General features: G+C 45.9%; 1 protein-coding gene across 4 annotated transcripts in view; it reads left to right on the top strand.

Annotated features, from left to right (window-relative positions):
• The window catches only part of LOC137534445 (oocyte zinc finger protein XlCOF22-like), a 34074-nt gene that overhangs the window by 12126 nt on the left and 3420 nt on the right, over nucleotides 1–18528 (top strand). The window contains exons 1-2 of one of the 4 annotated variants that reach the window (XM_068255937.1): nucleotides 13823–13910; nucleotides 15644–16142. In XM_068255937.1, the coding sequence (XP_068112038.1) occupies nucleotides 15737–16142 (406 nt within the window). In that variant the 5' untranslated portion in view covers nucleotides 13823–13910; nucleotides 15644–15736. Of the gene's footprint in view, nucleotides 1–13822; nucleotides 13938–14120; nucleotides 14199–15643; nucleotides 16143–18528 lie in introns of those variants that run through there. The other 3 variants (XM_068255938.1, XM_068255939.1, XM_068255936.1) reach the window with 3 other exon arrangements.

Below are 18528 nucleotides of genomic sequence, written 5' to 3'. Positions count from 1 at the left end.
CCCTGATGACGGCTTACTGCCGAAACCCGGTTGGGAAGGAGAGATGGGCTATTTACATCTCCAGTAATTACCTATAAGGTTGATGAATAAGGTGCACTGAAGTGAATACTCGTCGTGCAGATACCTTATATGCGATTGTATGCAAGTAGGGTCCAGTGTGCATAGACTCTCAAATATAAGGTTGTTGTTTTTACATTTGTGCAATATTTTAAATAAATTGTTATAACCCCCTGTTGCAAAGAAATCTAAGCCTGTGTTGTGGTTTTTACCCTGGGTGGTGGCCACACTGTATTGTTGTGCACTGGGTGACTGCAGGCTGCAACTGGAGGGGTGTCTTAAAGCGGAATATAACCCTGCATTTCAACTTTGCTCTAAAATATTATTTACAGCATATTATATGCAAAAAGCATTTTTTTTTTACTAGACCAGCATTGGAAGGGTTAAACACAGAGGTTTAAAGTTCCGTGGAGAGATATGCAGAAGTTCAGATTGTTACATTCTATTTAGTTATATGTATCTATTGATAAATGTTACACACTTGGCTGTCCTCCAAGCTCCTTCTCAGTCGGAGAGATGAGTCACATTCAACACTTAGATACATTTATGTAAACAAAATGTATCTATTTCAGCTTCGGATGTGTCTGCAGAAATCGCCAGGAACTTTAAAGCCCTGTGTAACCCTTCCAATGCTGGTCTAGTAAAAAAAAAATGCTGGTTGCATAATATACTGTAAATAATGTTTTAGAGCAAAGTTGAAATGCAGGGTTATATTTCGTTTTAATGTACAATGCTGAGGATTACAAAAACTATAAATCATTCAACCCAGAAATACAATTGCCAGCTCTAAACATGCCGCCATCTGTGGTAAATGCAGAATTTCAGAATGTAAATCAGGGTGAGGAAATATTTAACAACAGTAAAACACTGAGTAAATAACTTATGAAGTAGTATTGTAAAGAAAATAAGCAATTTTATTAATAATGTGATTTTCAGTACAGTTCTTCCTTAAAGTACATGCTGCTCAAAAAAAATCCAAAAAACATACTGTATACACTTATTCCCACATTTACAATAGTCCAGATCCTGAACAGAAATTAATTAGTTTTTATGGCCACTTCCACAGCATCTTTTGCTTCAGCTGACAGGCTTAGGTAAAACACAAAAGAGCAGGGAAAGAAGGCTGTACATTTTCCCTGGTCTGCGCATAGTGCTGCTGACATCACCAGCAAGATGGCAGTAACCATGGAAACATGCAAGCTGCGCATAACAGAGGTTCCTGGCTCTTCTACTGACCACATATGCTATTGCTCCGTTGTTATTGCCTGATGAAGCGGGATCAAACCTGTGAAACGCGTTGCATATTTGGAGTTCATAAATAAAATATATTGACTGTCTTTACTACAGTCGTTGTGTGTCTACTTGGAGGAGGTAAGTCCACCACTACCTCCTCTATTTACCAAGAATTTGGTTTTTTAAACTCATTTAGCTTCCTTTTATCCTTTTGGCGCCTCTGTTCTCCTGCATAAGCTGCGCATAATGTCACATTTATTTGAAGTCTACATTAAATACTGAAGCGGTGAAAAAAAAACTTTTATCTGGATCCTATAGAGCCTTCCCAGTCCTCACTTAGGTCCTGTAGTACCAGCGCTGTCACCCCGTTGCACTTATTTGACCAACTGGTCGGATAAGCATTCAGGGACCCTCAGAAGGCTTCTGAAGCACTTGTGCTCCCGAGTGATTCTGAAGACAGGTGGCACTGTACTGCTCATGCGCAAGCGCACACACGCACATACTCAGTATGGAGCCCCTCATCTTAGGAAGCACTCAGGGACACAAGTGCTTCTGAAGCCCTCAAGGTGGCAAATTTGAGTGAGGGACAGTGCTGGAATGGGGGACAATGAGAGAGGACTGAGAAGGCTCTCTGGGATCCAGCGCCTCCCCTCTCCATAGGCGAGTATCTGACTTTTTTCTTACAGGTCACTACAGATTTGCTTTATGGCTCAGCTCACATAATGTTGTAGTGGCAACATATAGTAGTGCTGAGATCTGTGGCACTGGCTACTGCACTCAGGATTGGTTGGGTGGCATTTTGTCCGATGAATGGAAATGTATCTGCTTTTCGAAATAATCATGCAGGTCGGGTTTCTGCATTACAAACACAACACACACAATGGAGATGGACATGTTGGAAGAGGTCCTTTCGGCCTGTCCATTGGTCTGCTGCTGCCCCCTCTTGGTAGTGAGTCCAGCAACTGACCAAGTGTGAACTGAAGCAAAGGAAAGTTTTGTTTTTTCTTACCATGTACTTGAAGGCAGACATAATTTTTACTTCTCTATGGGCATTAGCAATGTTAACTCCTATATACGTTTCCTTCAAAATTCTACTGCTACTGCTTTTTCCTTCCTGTCTTTTTCCAGTCTGTGCAGCCCCAGCTAAACATTCCAGACATCCAGGGGAATGCTCAGAAAACAGTATTTCCTAATCAGGTATTTATCTGCTTAAAGGAGAACTGTAGTGAGCGGTATATGGAGGCTGCCATATTGATTTCCTTTTAAGCAATACCAGTTGCCTGGCAGCCCTGCTGAGCTATCTGCCTGCAGTAGTGTGAATCACACCAGAAACAAGCATGCAGCTAATCTAGTCAGATCTGACAAAAATGTCAGAAACACCTGATTTGCTGCATGCTTGTTCAGGGTCTAGGGCTAAAAGTATTAAAGGCAGAGGTTCTGCAGGGCAGCTAGGCAACTGGTATTGCTTAAAAGGAAATATATATGGCAGCCTCCATATACCTCTCACTACAGTACTCCTTTAATGCTCTCCAAGGTAGCACTGTCTGCAGCTCCTGATATTTCTCCTTCAGGCAGTGTAAACCACTGTGTAAACTTCTGGGATAGCATTGAGCAGACAGATGCCGGACTACCTGTGTGCAATTGGACCATTATCCAGTTTTAGACTGTAGAGCAGTAGCAGGAAAAAGCTGGGAAGACCTATGAAGTTAGAGTTGGAACATTTTGGAGCAACAGAATGAAGCAGAGCAGGGCAGAAGTAGCAGAGCAGGTGCAGGGTAGCAGAGTGGAGCCAGGATATTAGGTGCAGAGAGGAGCAGGGCAGCAGAGCAGGAGCAGAAGAGCAGTAGCAGAGTGGAGCAGAGTAGCAGGAGCAGAGTGGAACAGGAGCAGAGTGGAGCAGGGTAGCCGGTGTAGAGAGAAGCAGGGCAGCAGTAGCAGAGTGGAGCAGAGTAGTGTTGGGCGAACAGTGTTCGCCACTGTTCGGGTTCTGCAGAACATCACCCTGTTCGGGTGATGTTCGAGTTCGGCCGAACACCTGACGGTGCTCGGCCAAACCGTTCGGCCATATGGCCGAACTAAGAGCGCATGGCCGAACGTTCCCCGAACGTTCGGCTAGCGCTGTGATTGGCCGAACGGGTCACGTGGTTCGGACCCGAACGCGCTCTGATTGGCCGAACGGTCACGTGGTTCGGGTAAATAAATACCCGAACCACGTCATATCTCCGCCATTTGTCTGTGGGTTTAGCTTTGGGTAGGCAGGCAGGGTAGTTCGCGCTCCAGCCACGCTAGCCAGGGTCCCCCCTGTCATTGTGTCACTGCTGGGAACAGTAGTACACCGCTTGCTCAGCCACACTATATAGCATTCTGTTTACTGCCACTCTGTGTACCTCGCTCAGCCACACTATATAGCATTCTGTTTACTGCCACTCTGTGTCTGCTGGGAATAGTAGTACACCGCTTGCTCAGCCACACTATATAGCATTCTGTTTACTGCCACTCTGTGTACCTCGCTCAGCCACACTATATAGCATTCTGTTTACTGCCACTCTGTGTCTGCTGGGAATAGTGGTACACCGCTCGCTCAGCCACACTATATAGCATTCTGTTCACTGTTCTGTGTCTGCTTGGAATAGTGGTACACCGCTCGCTCAGCCACACTATATAGCATTCTGTTTACTGTTCTGTGTCTGCTGGGAATAGTGGTACACCGCTCGCTCAGCCACACTATATAGCATTCTGTTTACTGTTCTGTGTCTGCTGGGAATAGTGGTACACCGCTCGCTCAGCCACACTATATAGCATTCTGTGCACTGTTCTGTGTCTGCTGGGAATAGTGGTACACCGCTCGCTCAGCCACACTATATAGCATTCTGTTCACTGTTCTGTGTCTGCTGGGAATAGTGGTACACCGCTCGCTCAGCCACACTATATAGCATTCTGTTTACTGTTCTGTGTCTGCTGGGAATAGTGGTACACCGCTCGCTCATCCACACTATATAGCATTCTGTTCACTGTTCTGTGTCTGCTGGGAATAGTGGTACACCGCCCGCTCAGCCACACTATATAGCATTCTGTTCACTGTTCTGTGTCTGCTGGGAATAGTGGTACACCGCTCGCTCAGCCACACTATATAGCATTCTGTTCACTGTTCTGTGTCTGCTGGGAACAGTAGTACACCGCTCGCTCAGCCAGAGTATATAGCATTGTGTTTACTGCCACTCTGTGTACACCGCTCAGCCAGACTATATACCATTGTTTACTGACACTCTGTGTACACCGCTCAGCCAGACTATATACCATTGTTTACTGACACTCTGTGTACACCGCTCAGCCAGACTATATACCATTGTTTACTGCCACTCTGATTCTGCTGGGAACAGTAGTACACCGCTCGCTCAGCCAGACTATATAGCATTGTGTTTACTGCCACTCTGTGTACACCGCTCAGCCAGACTATATACCATTGTTTACTGACACTCTGTGTACACCGCTCAGCCAGACTATATACCATTGTTTACTGAAACTCTGTGTACACCGCTCAGCCAGACTATATACCATTGTTTACTGCCACTCTGATTCTGCTGGGAACAGTAGTACACCGCTCGCTCAGCCAGACTATATACCATTGTTTACTGACACTATATAGCAGACTATATAGCATTGTGTGTACACCGCTCAGCCAGACTATATACCATTGTTTACTGACACTCTGTGTACACCGCTCAGCCAGACTATATACCATTGTTTACTGCCACTCTGATTCTGCTGGGAACAGTAGTACACCGCTCGCTCAGCCAGACTATATACCATTGTTTACTGACACTCTGTGTACACCGCTCAGCCAGACTATATACCATTGTTTACTGCCACTCTGATTCTGCTGGGAACAGTAGTACACCGCTCGCTCAGCCAGACTATATACCATTGTTTACTGACACTCTGTGTACACCGCTCAGCCAGACTATATACCATTGTTTACTGCCACTCTGATTCTGCTGGGAACAGTAGTACACCGCTCGCTCAGCCAGACTATATACCATTGTTTACTGACACTATATAGCAGACTATATAGCATTGTGTGTACACCGCTCAGCCAGACTATATACCATTGTTTACTGACACTCTGTGTACACCGCTCAGCCAGACTATATACCATTGTTTACTGCCACTCTGATTCTGCTGGGAACAGTAGTACACCGCTCGCTCAGCCAGACTATATACCATTGTTTACTGACACTCTGTGTACACCGCTCAGCCAGACTATATACCATTGTTTACTGCCACTCTGATTCTGCTGGGAACAGTAGTACACCGCTCGCTCAGCCAGACTATATAGCATTGTGTTTACTGCCACTCTGTGTACACCGCTCAGCCACACTATATAGCATTGCGTACTCTGCCAGTCAGTGTGTATATTGCTGGGATCAGTAATACTCCACTCACCGTCAACCACTATATGAGCTCAACATGAGTTCCCCAGAGACCTCCGCTGTGAGCAGCACTCCCAACAACAGCAACAGCCAACGCCCCACGCAAGCTATAACATCCACCCCAGCAGCCAGTGGTCAGCAGCAGCCCTCCCCGGAGGAGAACGTTGTGTCCATCAGTCCGTCGCCAGAGCGATTAATGAGGGCTGCCATTGAGGAGATGATGGGGCCTGATGTGGAGGAGGAGGTCTGGCTCAGGCCAGCATCCCAAGTTAATGTTGAGGACGATGAGGGGTCTGTGTCTGGGGATGTTGGGGTGGCAGAGGTGGTGGGTGGGTCAGACTCAGGAGAAGAGTTGTATGATGAGGATGATGATCGGGACCATCTGTATGTGCCTCAGAGTCCGACCCCGGAAAACATGTTGTATCGTGTGTTTAGGTACTAAAATCTGCGTTCCCTCCCAGTAGTGTTGGGCGAACAGTGTTTGCCACTGTTCGGGTTCTGCAGAACATCACCCTGTTCGGGGTGACTATATAGCAGACTATATAGCATTGTGTTTAATGCCACTCTGTGTACACGGCTCAGCCACACTATATAGCATTGTGTTTACTTCCACTCTGTGTCTGCTGGGAACAGTAGTACACCGCTCACCCGCCACTGTATAGCATTGTGCTCTGTGTCACTGCTGACAATAGTGGTACACCGCTCACCCACCACTGTATAGCATTTCTGTACTGCCACTGTACTGCTGCCAGTCAGCGTGTACTTTAAGGATAAGTGAAATGAGGAAGAAATCCGGTGAAAGAGGGAGGGGCAAGGGAAGAGGTGTTTCCCCTGACGGTTCACGTACAGGCCACAGGGGAGCACCCAAGAAAACCCACTCAATACTGCCCATGTTGTCCAGGACAACAACCCTCACAGATCCAAAAGAACAGGACCAGATAATTACTTGGATGACCTCTCAAGCGTCCAGCAGTGGGTTAAGCAGCACCAGCACATCACGCACGAGGTCCGAGTCCTCAGCCAGTTAAAGTCTGGGCTTTCTTTGAAGACTGCACTGAGGATGTTACCATGGCGATTTGCAAGGTGTGCAAGACCCGCCTGAGCAGGGGGAAAAGTATTAACAACCTCTCCACCACCAGCATGAGCCGCCACATTCTATCCAAACATCCCACTCTGTGGGCAAACGCGGCAGGACAGGGTACCACCAGCAACACTGCCTCCCTTGGGTTCACCAGACTCACCACCAGACCCGCCTCAGCAGCAGCAGTAGCCCAGCCATTGCGTGGTTCACAACATTCACAAACATCAGACGATGCTGACACTGTCACTTTCCGGACTAGTGCTCTTGAGGTCTCCCAGTGTTCATCAAACACAACAACCAACAGCCCTTCGGTGTGCAGCGCTACGGTTGAGTTGTCTGTCTCTGAGATGTTTGAGCACAAGAGGAAATTGCCAGCAAATGACCCCCGGGCCGTGGCAGTAACAGCCAGCCAGCATAGCCAAGCTTCTGGCCTGCGAAATGCTGCCATATCGAGTGGTGGAGACAAACAGCTTCAAGGGCATGATGTCAGTGGCCATCCCACGTTACGTTGTTCCCAGCCGCTACCACTTTGCGCGCTCTGCAGTGCCTGAGTTGCATGAGCACGTGGTCAGCTAAATAACCCGAAGCTTGAAGAATGCCGTTGCCTGCAAGGTTCACCTCACCACTGACACCTGGACGAGTGCGTTCGGCCAGGGTCGATACATCTCCCTTACCGCGCACTGGGTGAACCTTGTGGAGCCTGGCAGCGATTCCTCACCTGCTACGGCGCGGGTGTTGCCCACGCCGCAAACAGCTGGATAACAACAGCAGCACCTACCTCTCTGACTCCTTCTCCTCCAACGCATCTCAAAGCTGTACCTCATCCGGAAATGCTAACCCAGCACCAGCAGCAGTAGGATCGTGGAAGCAGTGCAGCACAGCTGTTGGCATGCGTCAGCAAGCGTTGCTGAAGCTGATCTGCCTTGGGGATAAGCAGCACACAGGGGAGGAAATTTGGAGGGGAATAAAGGAACAGACGGATTTGTGGCTGGCACCGCTGGACCTGAAACCGGGCATGAAGCTAGACACCTGGCACGAACTGGCAATGTACGCAATAGAGGTGCTGGCTTGCCCGGCAGCCAGCGTTATGTCAGAACGCTGTTTCAGTGCTGCCGGAGGCATCATCACAGATCGGCGTATCCGCCTCTCCACAGAAAATGCAGACCGTCTGACTCAAATTAAAATGAATCAATCCTGGATTGGAAACGACTACGCAACACTCCTGGACCCCAACCAAGTAACATGACCGATGAACATCTGGGATGGTTTAGCGTTTCCGGTCCCTGTTTATTGAACCTCTCATCTGTATTACATTTATGACTGCATGGCGGCAAAAAGCATTGCTGCTATATCCGCACGCTTTTTGTCCTCATGCAAGGCCTGGGTTGTTGTGTCTCACAAAGCGTGGCCTTCTCCTCCTGCGCCTCCTCCTGTTCCATCACGTGTGCTGCTGCTGCTGCTGGGTTAGCGTTGCCGCGTGGTCCCTGTTTATTGAACCTCTTATCTTTATTACATTTATGACTACATGGCGGTACAAAGCATGCTATCCGCACGCTTTTTGTCCTCATGCAAGGCCTGGGTTGTTGTGTCTCACAAAGCGTGGCCTTCTCCTCCTGCGCCTCCTCCTGTTCCATCACGTGTGCTGCTGCTGGGTTAGCGTTGCCGCGTGGTCCCTGTTTATTGAACCACTTATCTTTATTACATTTATGACTGCATGGTGGTACAAAGCATGCTATCCGCACGCTTCTTGTCCTCATGCAAGGCCTGGGTTGTTGTGTCTCAAAGCGTGGCCTTCTCCTCCTGCGCCACCCTCCTCCTGTTCCATCACGTGTGCTGCTGCTGGGTTAGCATTACCGGTCCCTTTTCCTGGAACCTCTTATATGTATTACATTTATGACTGCATGCCGACAAAAAGCATGTTACCTGTGCAAAGAAAACAGACATTTCCCGCATTTAAAAGACAGTTTTCCCTTTGAAACTTTAAAATCGATTTTCTCAAAAACTATAAGCTCTTTTTGCTAAATTTTTTTTTCCTCTTGTACCCACTCCCAAGGTGCACATACCCTGTAAATTTGGGGTATGTAGCATGTAAGGAGGCTTTACAAACCACAAAAGTTCGGGTCCCCATTGACTTCCATTATGTTCGGAGTTCGGGTCGAACACCCGAACATCGCGGCCATGTTCGGCCTGTTCGGCCCGAACCCGAACATCTAGATGTTCGCCCAACACTAGAGCAGAGTAGCAGGAGCAGAGTGGAGCAGGGTAGCAGATGCAGTGTGGAACAGGACAGCAGTAGCAGATTGGTGCAGGGTAGCAGGAGAAGAGTGGAGCAGGGTAGCAGGAGCAGAGTGGAGCAGGGTAGCAGATGCAGTGTGGAGCATGGCAGCAGTAGCAGAGTGCAGCAGGAGCAGAGTTGAGCAGGGTAGGAGGAAAAGAGTGGAGCAGGGTAGCAGGAGCAGAGTGGAGCCGGGTAGCAGGAGCAGAGTGGAGCAGGGTAGCAGGTGCAGAGAGGAGCAGGGAAGCAGTAGCAGAGCAGAAGAAGGGTAGCAGGTGCAGAGTGCAGCAGGGCAGCAGTAGCAGAGTGGAGCAGAGTAGCAGGAGCAGAGTGGAGCAGAGTAGCAGGAGCAGAGTGGAGCAGGGCAGCAGTAGCAGAGTGGAGCAGGGCAGCAGGAGCAGAGTGGAGCAGGGCAGCAGGAGCAGAGTGGAGCAGGGCAGCAGGAGCAGAGTGGAGCAGGGCAGCAGGAGCAGAGTGGAGCAGGGCAGCAGGAGCAGAGTGGAGCAGGGTAGCAGGAGCAGAGTGGAGCAGGGTAGTAGGAGCAGAGTGGCGCAGGAACAGAGTGGAGCAGGGTAGCAGGTGCAGAGATGAGCAGGGTAGCAGGTGCAAAGTGGAGCAGGGTAGCAGGTGCAGAGTGGAGCAGGGCAGCAGTATCAGAGTGGAGCAGGGCAGCAGGAGCAGAGCAGGTGCAGAGTGGAGGGGGGTAGCAGGTGCAGAATGGAGCAGGGCAACTGAGCAGGAGGTGACTAGGAAAACCTATGGAGTTGGAGTGTTTAGTAGGCTCAGATTAGAGCAGGGTAACAATAGCAGAGTAGGAAGGGGGTTGCTGTGTAGAAATGGGGCTACTGTGCAGCTGCTGCAGATAAACAGTGGGAGGTGGCGCAGCGTCATGCTGAATTTCATACAAAATCTATCTTTCCTTGAAATTGCATTACTGATATCTCCCATCATTGTAGTTACACTTTATGAAATGCTAATGGTTATACAGTATTTTAGAAGAATGAAAAGTGGCCTGGTGGTGGGAAAATATATAACCTTCCCCTATGTTGCTAAAAGCATTCATATATATTTTCAGCTTCTTGTCCTTACTGAGATGTAAGGGGGTGGCTGTGACAGATGGCCCCCCTCCCCCACCACTCAACAGTGAGTGTGACACATTGTAATACAAGGTCATGTGACTAGCAGCGTATGTAAAGCCTGCAAGGAATTGGATTGGACTTTGTTTTGTGTGTGTATATGATACAGCAATATGTGTGTGTATATGCCTATGTTAATAAAATTCCATTGTGGCCGGGGTAGGTTCGGTGTTTGTCCCTTTGGCTAAGTTTCTGGATAAGCTTTTACAGCCCTTCGTTGTGTCTTTAGATTCTTATCTAAAAGACACCACTATGTTTTTGGAGAAGTTGGGTAAACTTCAGATTGATTATACGGATCTCGCGCTGGTTACATTGGACGTCGAGAGCCTCTACACCTCCATCCCACATAATGGGGGTGTGGAGGCTGTCGATTGGTATCTTCTGACACAGTCTGACCTGACCGTTGAACAGAGAAAGTTTGCAGTTTCACTCTTGAAGATTATCTTGGAGGAGAATTACTTTGAGTTCGAGGGTGTCTTCTATCAGCAATTACGGGGGACGGCTATGGGTTCTAATGTGGCCCCCTCCTACGCAAATCTTTTTATGGGCCTCTATGAAGAGGCATTCGTCTACACCAGCATGTACTTCCGCCAACATGTGGTTTGTTGGTGGAGGTACATTGACGATATTTTTTGCGTTTGGAGGGGGCCACAGGCGACCCTTAATTCATTCATTGAGGAGCTTTCGAGCAAATGCCCCCCCATTAGACTGACGGCACACTTTGACTCGAAGAGTGTTTCCTTTCTGGATACTCAGGTTGTCTTGGGACCCGGTGGTTTCCAGACACATCTGTATGTTAAACCAACAGATAGAAATTCTGTTTTGGAATTCTCTAGCTTCCACCCCAGGTCGACTAGGGAACACATCCCTGGTGGACAATTGCAGAGAGTCTCCAGGATTGTGTCTGATTCTGGCCAGTGCGAGATTCGTCTTAATGAGATGAGGGACAGATTTAGGTCAAGGGGGTACCCTGAACACACCCTGGTATCCAATAGACCCACCAGAAGACGCCATGGAGGAGTGAGACTCCCTTTTGTTTCCAGGTACAATGCCTGCAGCTATAAGCTGGGGTCCATTGTACGGCAGCATTGGGGCCTCTTGCAGAGTGCTTTTCCTCAGGTTCCGGAGTTTAAATTTCCTCCTTTGCTATCCTTCAAACGAGCCCCTACGGTTAGGGACAAGATTCAAGCACGCACACCTCGAGCTGTGGTACAGAGTGGCTGAAGTGGCACCTTTCCATGTCTAGGATGTCATATGTGTGGCTTGATTTTTAAGGGAGATAAGTTCAGGCACCCATCCAAGGGTACTGAGTTCAGCATACGTGGTCTGTATACATGTGATTGTTCATATGTAGTTTATATACTAAAATGCCAATGTGGGCTATTATATGTGGGAGAGACCACTCAACGACTGCGTGAACGTATCTCCTCACATAAATCGGCCATCAGGACCAAGAATATGTCCCAATCTGTCTCGGCCCATTTTACCCAGTTCCGCCACTCTATACCACAGCTCCGTGTGCAAGTTATAGATGGGGCTCCTGTTCATTTTAGAGGAAATAGGGAAAAGGAATTACTTCGGCGGGAGGCGGGTTGGATTAGGAGGTTGGGTACCCTGGGAGGGGGCGGTCTCAACCGTGATTATGACCTTTCCTTTTGCATTTAAACTTTTATATCCCATTTGAGTATAAGATTCATTGATATATTGTGCCCTCACATGTTCTTGTGCGGTCTGCTATGCTGCGTCGGCGGTGTGCTGACTGCCGAGTCCAGCTATGTGTGTTTCCCTTGTGGTTACACTTTGAGTATTCTGGGGGTTGCAATTTTGTGATGTGCAGGTTTCTTTATTGTTATTGTATTTTTTACATCTAATACAACGATTTACTTATAAGGGTGATTATCTCACATGGCACACTCAGCCTTACTTTACCACAGCACTAGCATTTTTTCGCTTTTGGTCATCATCTGATGATCTATGGTGCTGACTTCGTCAGCTTGTTCTGCATTACATGCGTTTTGTGCGCCGGTTTGCGTGTTTTTGCGTTTGGCGTAGCGGCTATTCTGTATGGTTCTGTGTTTGATTTTGTGCGTATGTTTTTGTCGCGTTTTTTCGTGTTTTTGGCGCGTGGTTTGGACGTTTTTACGCACAGAGGCCATTTTGTACGCGTACGCTTTTACGCATCGTTAGGACGCTTTTACGCATGGATGCTATTGAGAATCATATGCGTACGTTTTTACACATCGCTAGGACGCTTTTACGCATGGAAACGGATGACGTCATGACGTCATTCATTCCGTTTTTTAGCAGTACGCTTCTCGCATTGCCCCCTGGGAGATTGGGAGGAGCGTTATGACATTGCTGTGGTTTCCCATCAGGTCCTCTTGACTTGGTAAGTGCTGATTGGCCATTGGGGTTATGACACTTTTTAAATCATGCTGTGATAACGGCTGCTGATTTACATATCTGTTTCCCATCAGGTCCTCTCATTATGCCTTGCCCTGTGATTGGACACGTATGTCTTTTTGTATTGTGATGTTATCTGATTGGTCCATGTGACCCTACTGAAACTGTATATAAATGCTTTTGTGTTTGTTACCTCTCTTGAGTGAGCCTATACAGCTTGAGGAAGGAGCTTGTCTCCGAAACAGCGTCTGTCGCTGTCCCTGGGCGCTTTCTTTATGCAATAAAGAGCTTGAATACATCCACGTGGTGCTGCTGATCTCTTCAACCGATACTTTGGGAGCTGCTGGACTACAGCGCCATATCAGCTTAGCACACATATACCCTCACCAGGGTGCCTATCGACTGTGGTGCAATAAAATTCCATTCACATCACTTTATGTAGTTGTTCCTTTTGTGCTTCAGGCTTTTTATTACACAACATATTTCTAACAGTGGCCTTAAACTTCCATCCTAAGTCTGCCGATGGTTTACTGGGAAGCCTCTTTTGCTTTCATTGCTGTGCAGACAAGCTAAAACTGAGTTAAAAACAGCTAAAAATAGAAAAATAGAGGTGGCTTACCTCAATAACAAGTTCATATAAATATGAATTTCATTAAGCATAGGCAATGCATTTCGTGGGTCTGTGCCCACTTCCTCAGGCCGAATAAAAAACCAGAGTTGTATTAGAGCCAGTTGTATTAGAGCCAAGTCCATTAAGCTTATGCATTGCCTCACCTCTCATTTGGTTGTAAGCTTGCAAGGGCAGGGTTATCTCCCTTTTGTTTCTTGGTTTTGCTGTGTATTTTGTTAGATATGTATTAATCACTGTGACGTTTATGTTGTCTGGCAACGCTACATTATGTACAAGTGTCTATATTTAGTATCCATGCTTGCTTCTTACTTTGTACATTGCCATGGAAAATGCTGGGGCTATGTAAACGTATAAATCAATATTATTAATATTGTATATTATGTTGATAATATAATATTAAAAATAACAGAACAACCTGTATCACAAAGACAATTCGTGGACACAGAATAAAGAGTGTAATGATGGTTGCAGTTCCGCTATTCTCCACAAGATGGTAATATAATTTAGACCAAATGGAACGCAAATATAGGAAGTTATGGAACCACGAAAAGGAAGTGATTTTATTTACAAGACAAAGAAAGGGTGGTTCATAAACACAGGAAGTTCCAGATTTTTAGTGGATTGATTGGAAAAACAGAGGAGACATTGCTGGAACTGGCAGGAGGTATTAGGAATATCATTATTATATTATGTACGTATATAACAATGATATCTTCCATAGCACTTAATAAATTACACAGTCCTGTCATTGACTGACCATTGGAGGAGTTCACAGTCAGACCCTGCCATAATCTAAAGTTAGGTACAGATGCTCAATCAGCATCACCCCTCAAAATCAGACTCCCCCCTTTGTGCAACAATGCAATGCATAAACGGTGTACATTCTCTATTCTATGGAGAATGGAAGAGAGACAACAGCTCAGCAGTCAATGGAACTGCTTCCTGCAAGCAGGTGAGGAGGAGATTGGACGTTAGGGGACACCTGTACACACACTAGTACATCTAGCATGTGTATGTAGTTGAAGGCTAATTTGGGAGGGGGGTGGTTATGGATCAATTAGCTTATCAGTGTGTTTCAGGGAAGGACCATACTTATGTCTGTGGGAAACACAGATGATTCCTTGCAGACGGTTTTCTAACTATACAGTATGCGCGTTTGTCTGCAATTGAACACTTTTTTTGTTGTTGTTGCTGCTTTTATACTTTACAGTTGCCAGTAAATTTCAATGATGAATGCGCAAAAGTAGTGAAGGTTGTCTCTTTTTTTAAACGCTATATACAATCGTACATGGCTCCTGAAAACTCAGTGCCCCCATTACTTGCATTTTGCATATGATTTCACTTTTCTGTAACAAGTGTGACCCCTCCCTTAGGGAAGAAACTGCTGTGCTTGAAGGAAATTCGCACAAACACGGAGAACATAGAAACGTCATGCAGACAGTGCCCTGGCCAAGTTCAGATCTGTACAGCTATCCACGACTAAACCACCATGCCACCAATGTGCCACACACAGATATTTATGTGTTTATGTAGTACCAACATATCCTGCAGCTCTGTGCTGAGATCTCTCCATTCATATCAGCCTCTGAACCACAGGAGCTTACACTCTAATTCTTCCTGCATAGCAGCTAATATAGTTATTGGTACTGATGAGTGAATCAATCGCTTTCCCTTTACATTTCATCAAGCCATAAGTAATGATGAATGGAATGCTTCAGCTGTCCACCAAAAATGTGTGCAGTTGTACGTTGGCGGGTTCACATTGCGTTGTATTGGAGAGGTGACAGCAGTACTTTTGTATGAAGGCTACCATAGTTAGTGCTAAAGTATTAAAGAGTGCTTGCTACACAATCAGCGACTGAGAACTGATCATATGTGCATATGCCTGCTATACAACTAGTGATTGCTTTTGCTCTTGACCGGCTAATACATCAAATGCTATTTGGATGCCATTCAAAATTAGCGCTGGCTCTTTTTTTTTCTACCTGCATGGCCTATCTGCATGTGTAACTGCACATTAATGAATTGAACTTAGCCTGCATGGCTTGCCTGTTCACATAACTCCATTCAAGCGCTTTATTGCATTAACATCTTACTTCATATATGTGGTACCACCAACAGAGAGTCGACTTTACAACTGACTGCCTAAACATCTAGATTACTATAATTTCTTCTGCAGAAGACGTGTACGCTTATATAAATGTCAGGTGGCTATATGTGTGTGGTGTGTGGCGAGTGACGTTTGTGGAGATTAGGCTGATCATATGGTAACTCCTCTTTTAATTAAATTTGGTGTTTGTTTGCTCAGTACTTATACATTTGTTGATTAATAAAAAAAACCTTTTTGATATTTTTATAAAAAACCTTTTTGGTCGTTTCATCATTTTAATGATTTAGAGTGAAGACTACATTGATTTTAAACTTGAAGCTAAAGAAGAATAAAAAGAGACATACTTGAGAGGTTATCTGCCATCTCTGGACGAGGGTGAAATGAAGAGACCAATTAAAGAGGAAGAAGAAAAGATATATGTGAACAGTGATCTGCTGGATCTAGAGGAGGGTGAAATGATACAGACAATTAAGGAAGATGATGATCAGATGCATGAAGATGAAATGATATGGACAATGAAGGAGGAAGAAGATATTTATGGAAAAGAGAAAAAAGACATGTGTTTGAGGAGTGATCACCAGTCTATAGAGGAGGGTGAAATGATAGAGACAATTATAAAGGAAGAACATACTTGTGTGAGGGGTGATGAGAAGACTGACGCTGAATTGATGCGATCAGCTACAGAGGAGGAAGAGATGTGTGTGAGGGGTGGCCAGCAGTCTATGGAGGAGCATGACAGGAAATGGCCAATAAAGGAAGAAGTCTCTTCCCTGGATGTCAGTACAGGTTGGTTATCAGCATACAAGTACATGTTTCATATTTTCACTTTACCTTTATGTGTAAGACATGCAGGCTGACAGAAAATGAACAAGTAATAGTGAAACCCTATCCTCTAACACTAACCTCCCCTCTACATACATCTAACACTAACCCCCCCCCCACACACACACAAGCCTAACACTACCCTCTCCCTAACTTACTCCTAACACTACTCACCCCCCCCCCCCCCACACACACACACACATACAAACACAAGCATAACACTACCCCCCCATACACACACACACATACACACACAAGCCTAACACTACCGCCCCACACACACACACAGGCCTAACACTACCCTCCCCCTAACTTACTCCTAACACTACCCCCCCCACACACACACACACATACAAACACAAGCATAACACTACCCCCCCATACACACACACACATACACACACAAGCCTAACACTACCCTCCCCCCAACTTACTCCTAACACTACCCCCCCCCCCCCACACACACAAGCCTAACACTACCCTCCACCCAAATTACTTCTAACTCTACCCCCCCCCCCACACACACACACACATACACACACAAGCCTAACACTACCCTCTACTCTACATACATCTAACACTACCCCCCCCCCCCCCACACACACACACACATACACACACACAAGCCTAACACTACCCTCCCCTCAACATACTCCTAACACTACCCCCCCCCCACACACACACACACACACACACACACAAGTCTAACACTGACCTCCCCCCTACTTACTGCTAACACTAAACCCCCACCTATGCTATATCTGAGTGAGCTCCACACCAATACCTGTCCATTGCAGTAACAGCAGTTGGTTATAGATATCACAATACCGTTACTGGGCTATACATGCCGCAATGATCTGCAGTTTGGATATACAACTGTATATACAATAGTATCTGGCGCAGATTATCACCCCCATTGCATGATTCCTAAAAGTTCAGCTTTATAATAGCCAAACTCGGACACCTAATGTACACAGTTTATAGGCTATAGCCAAAATAACCCAGTGCCAAAATTATTCATGTACTTCATGTTTGTTTTTCTTACTTTGTATAGCGGCACAGAATATGTTGGCACTTCATAAATCAATAATAATAATAAATTATATGCAGCTTGAACTTGGACCAATAAAAATTAACAGGAAGTAATTCAGATTGGTTCATTATTAAGCTGCATATCATGTTACATGACATTTGAATGTTAGGAGAAATGATTTACATCTCATTAAGCATCCCTACTGCAAAGCAATATAGCTGTGCTCATCCTGCAGAGATCCTATATAACAGAATGACAAGCGCTAGCAGTTGTGTGGCCAAATTGAATGCACACCAATATTGAACTCTTGCACAGGACAGAAAGAAAACAAAGAGAAATGCGCCCCGTATGTATTTAGAGAGTTAAGCCTGACTAATTCCCCCTCATCTGTGTCTAATCACAAGTTGTAATTTGATCTCTCCCCTGAGTCACCTGATTGCCATGGCAGATAAGCTCATTTGAAAGCTCAGGATGTTAACAATATGTCTGCTTCCATTAGAGCAGGATGTAGACACACTGCAGATTTAGTGTAGGATTTGTATCAGCTGTAACAAAGAAATGTTTTTCTGTAAAGGTTATTATGCTGTTGCATATCTTTTAGAGCAGAGAGTATGTTCTGATTCCAGTTCCGCTTTAAAGTGAACCTCCAGACTAAAAATCCACTCAGCAGCACTGAAAAGGCCTGGTGTTTCTTTAACAGTTTCTCAGCATCAGAACTTTGTTTCTCTTATACAAGCCTCATTTTTAGCTGCACAGAAGAAAACTGCCCGGGCATTTTTTCCCTGATGCTGTGCAAAGCATGATGGGATTTCTGATGTTGTTGCTCTCATTCTGCTGTTTTGGTGCAATTTTTTTTTTTTTTTTTTTTTACGCTTTGAATTTGACATTTGAAGCCTAGTGTGTGCAGCTGGGAGGGGTAATCAGGACACAGGATAGTTGGAACTGTGTCTCCTGCTCCCTGTCACCTCCTTTCAACCAAAAAGATGGCTGCCCCCATGACAAAGATGGCAGCCTCCATGAATCACAAACATTTGCTTGTTCTTTTAAAACAGGGTGGGTAAGAGATTATATTACCTATCTATTCTAATTAACATAACTAATGTTACTTAATGACAGTATGTTTGTTTAGGCTGAAGTTCCCCTTTAACCTAATAGTTCAATGCTGTGTGCTGTACATACGCATCACCCAGCTACAACATTGTACCATCCCACCTATCAGAACAAGGCTACTGTTGGGACTGCAGCTGGTGTGGGAACCCCTCTGACAGGAACTTAGGAGAGATGTGGGCTCCATTGTCTCATCTCCAGCACTCCTGT

This window comes from Hyperolius riggenbachi, chromosome 10 (assembly GCF_040937935.1).
Source record: "Hyperolius riggenbachi isolate aHypRig1 chromosome 10, aHypRig1.pri, whole genome shotgun sequence".
Classification (NCBI taxonomy): domain Eukaryota; kingdom Metazoa; phylum Chordata; class Amphibia; order Anura; family Hyperoliidae; genus Hyperolius; species Hyperolius riggenbachi.
This window is presented reverse-complemented; position numbering and strand designations above follow the sequence as displayed.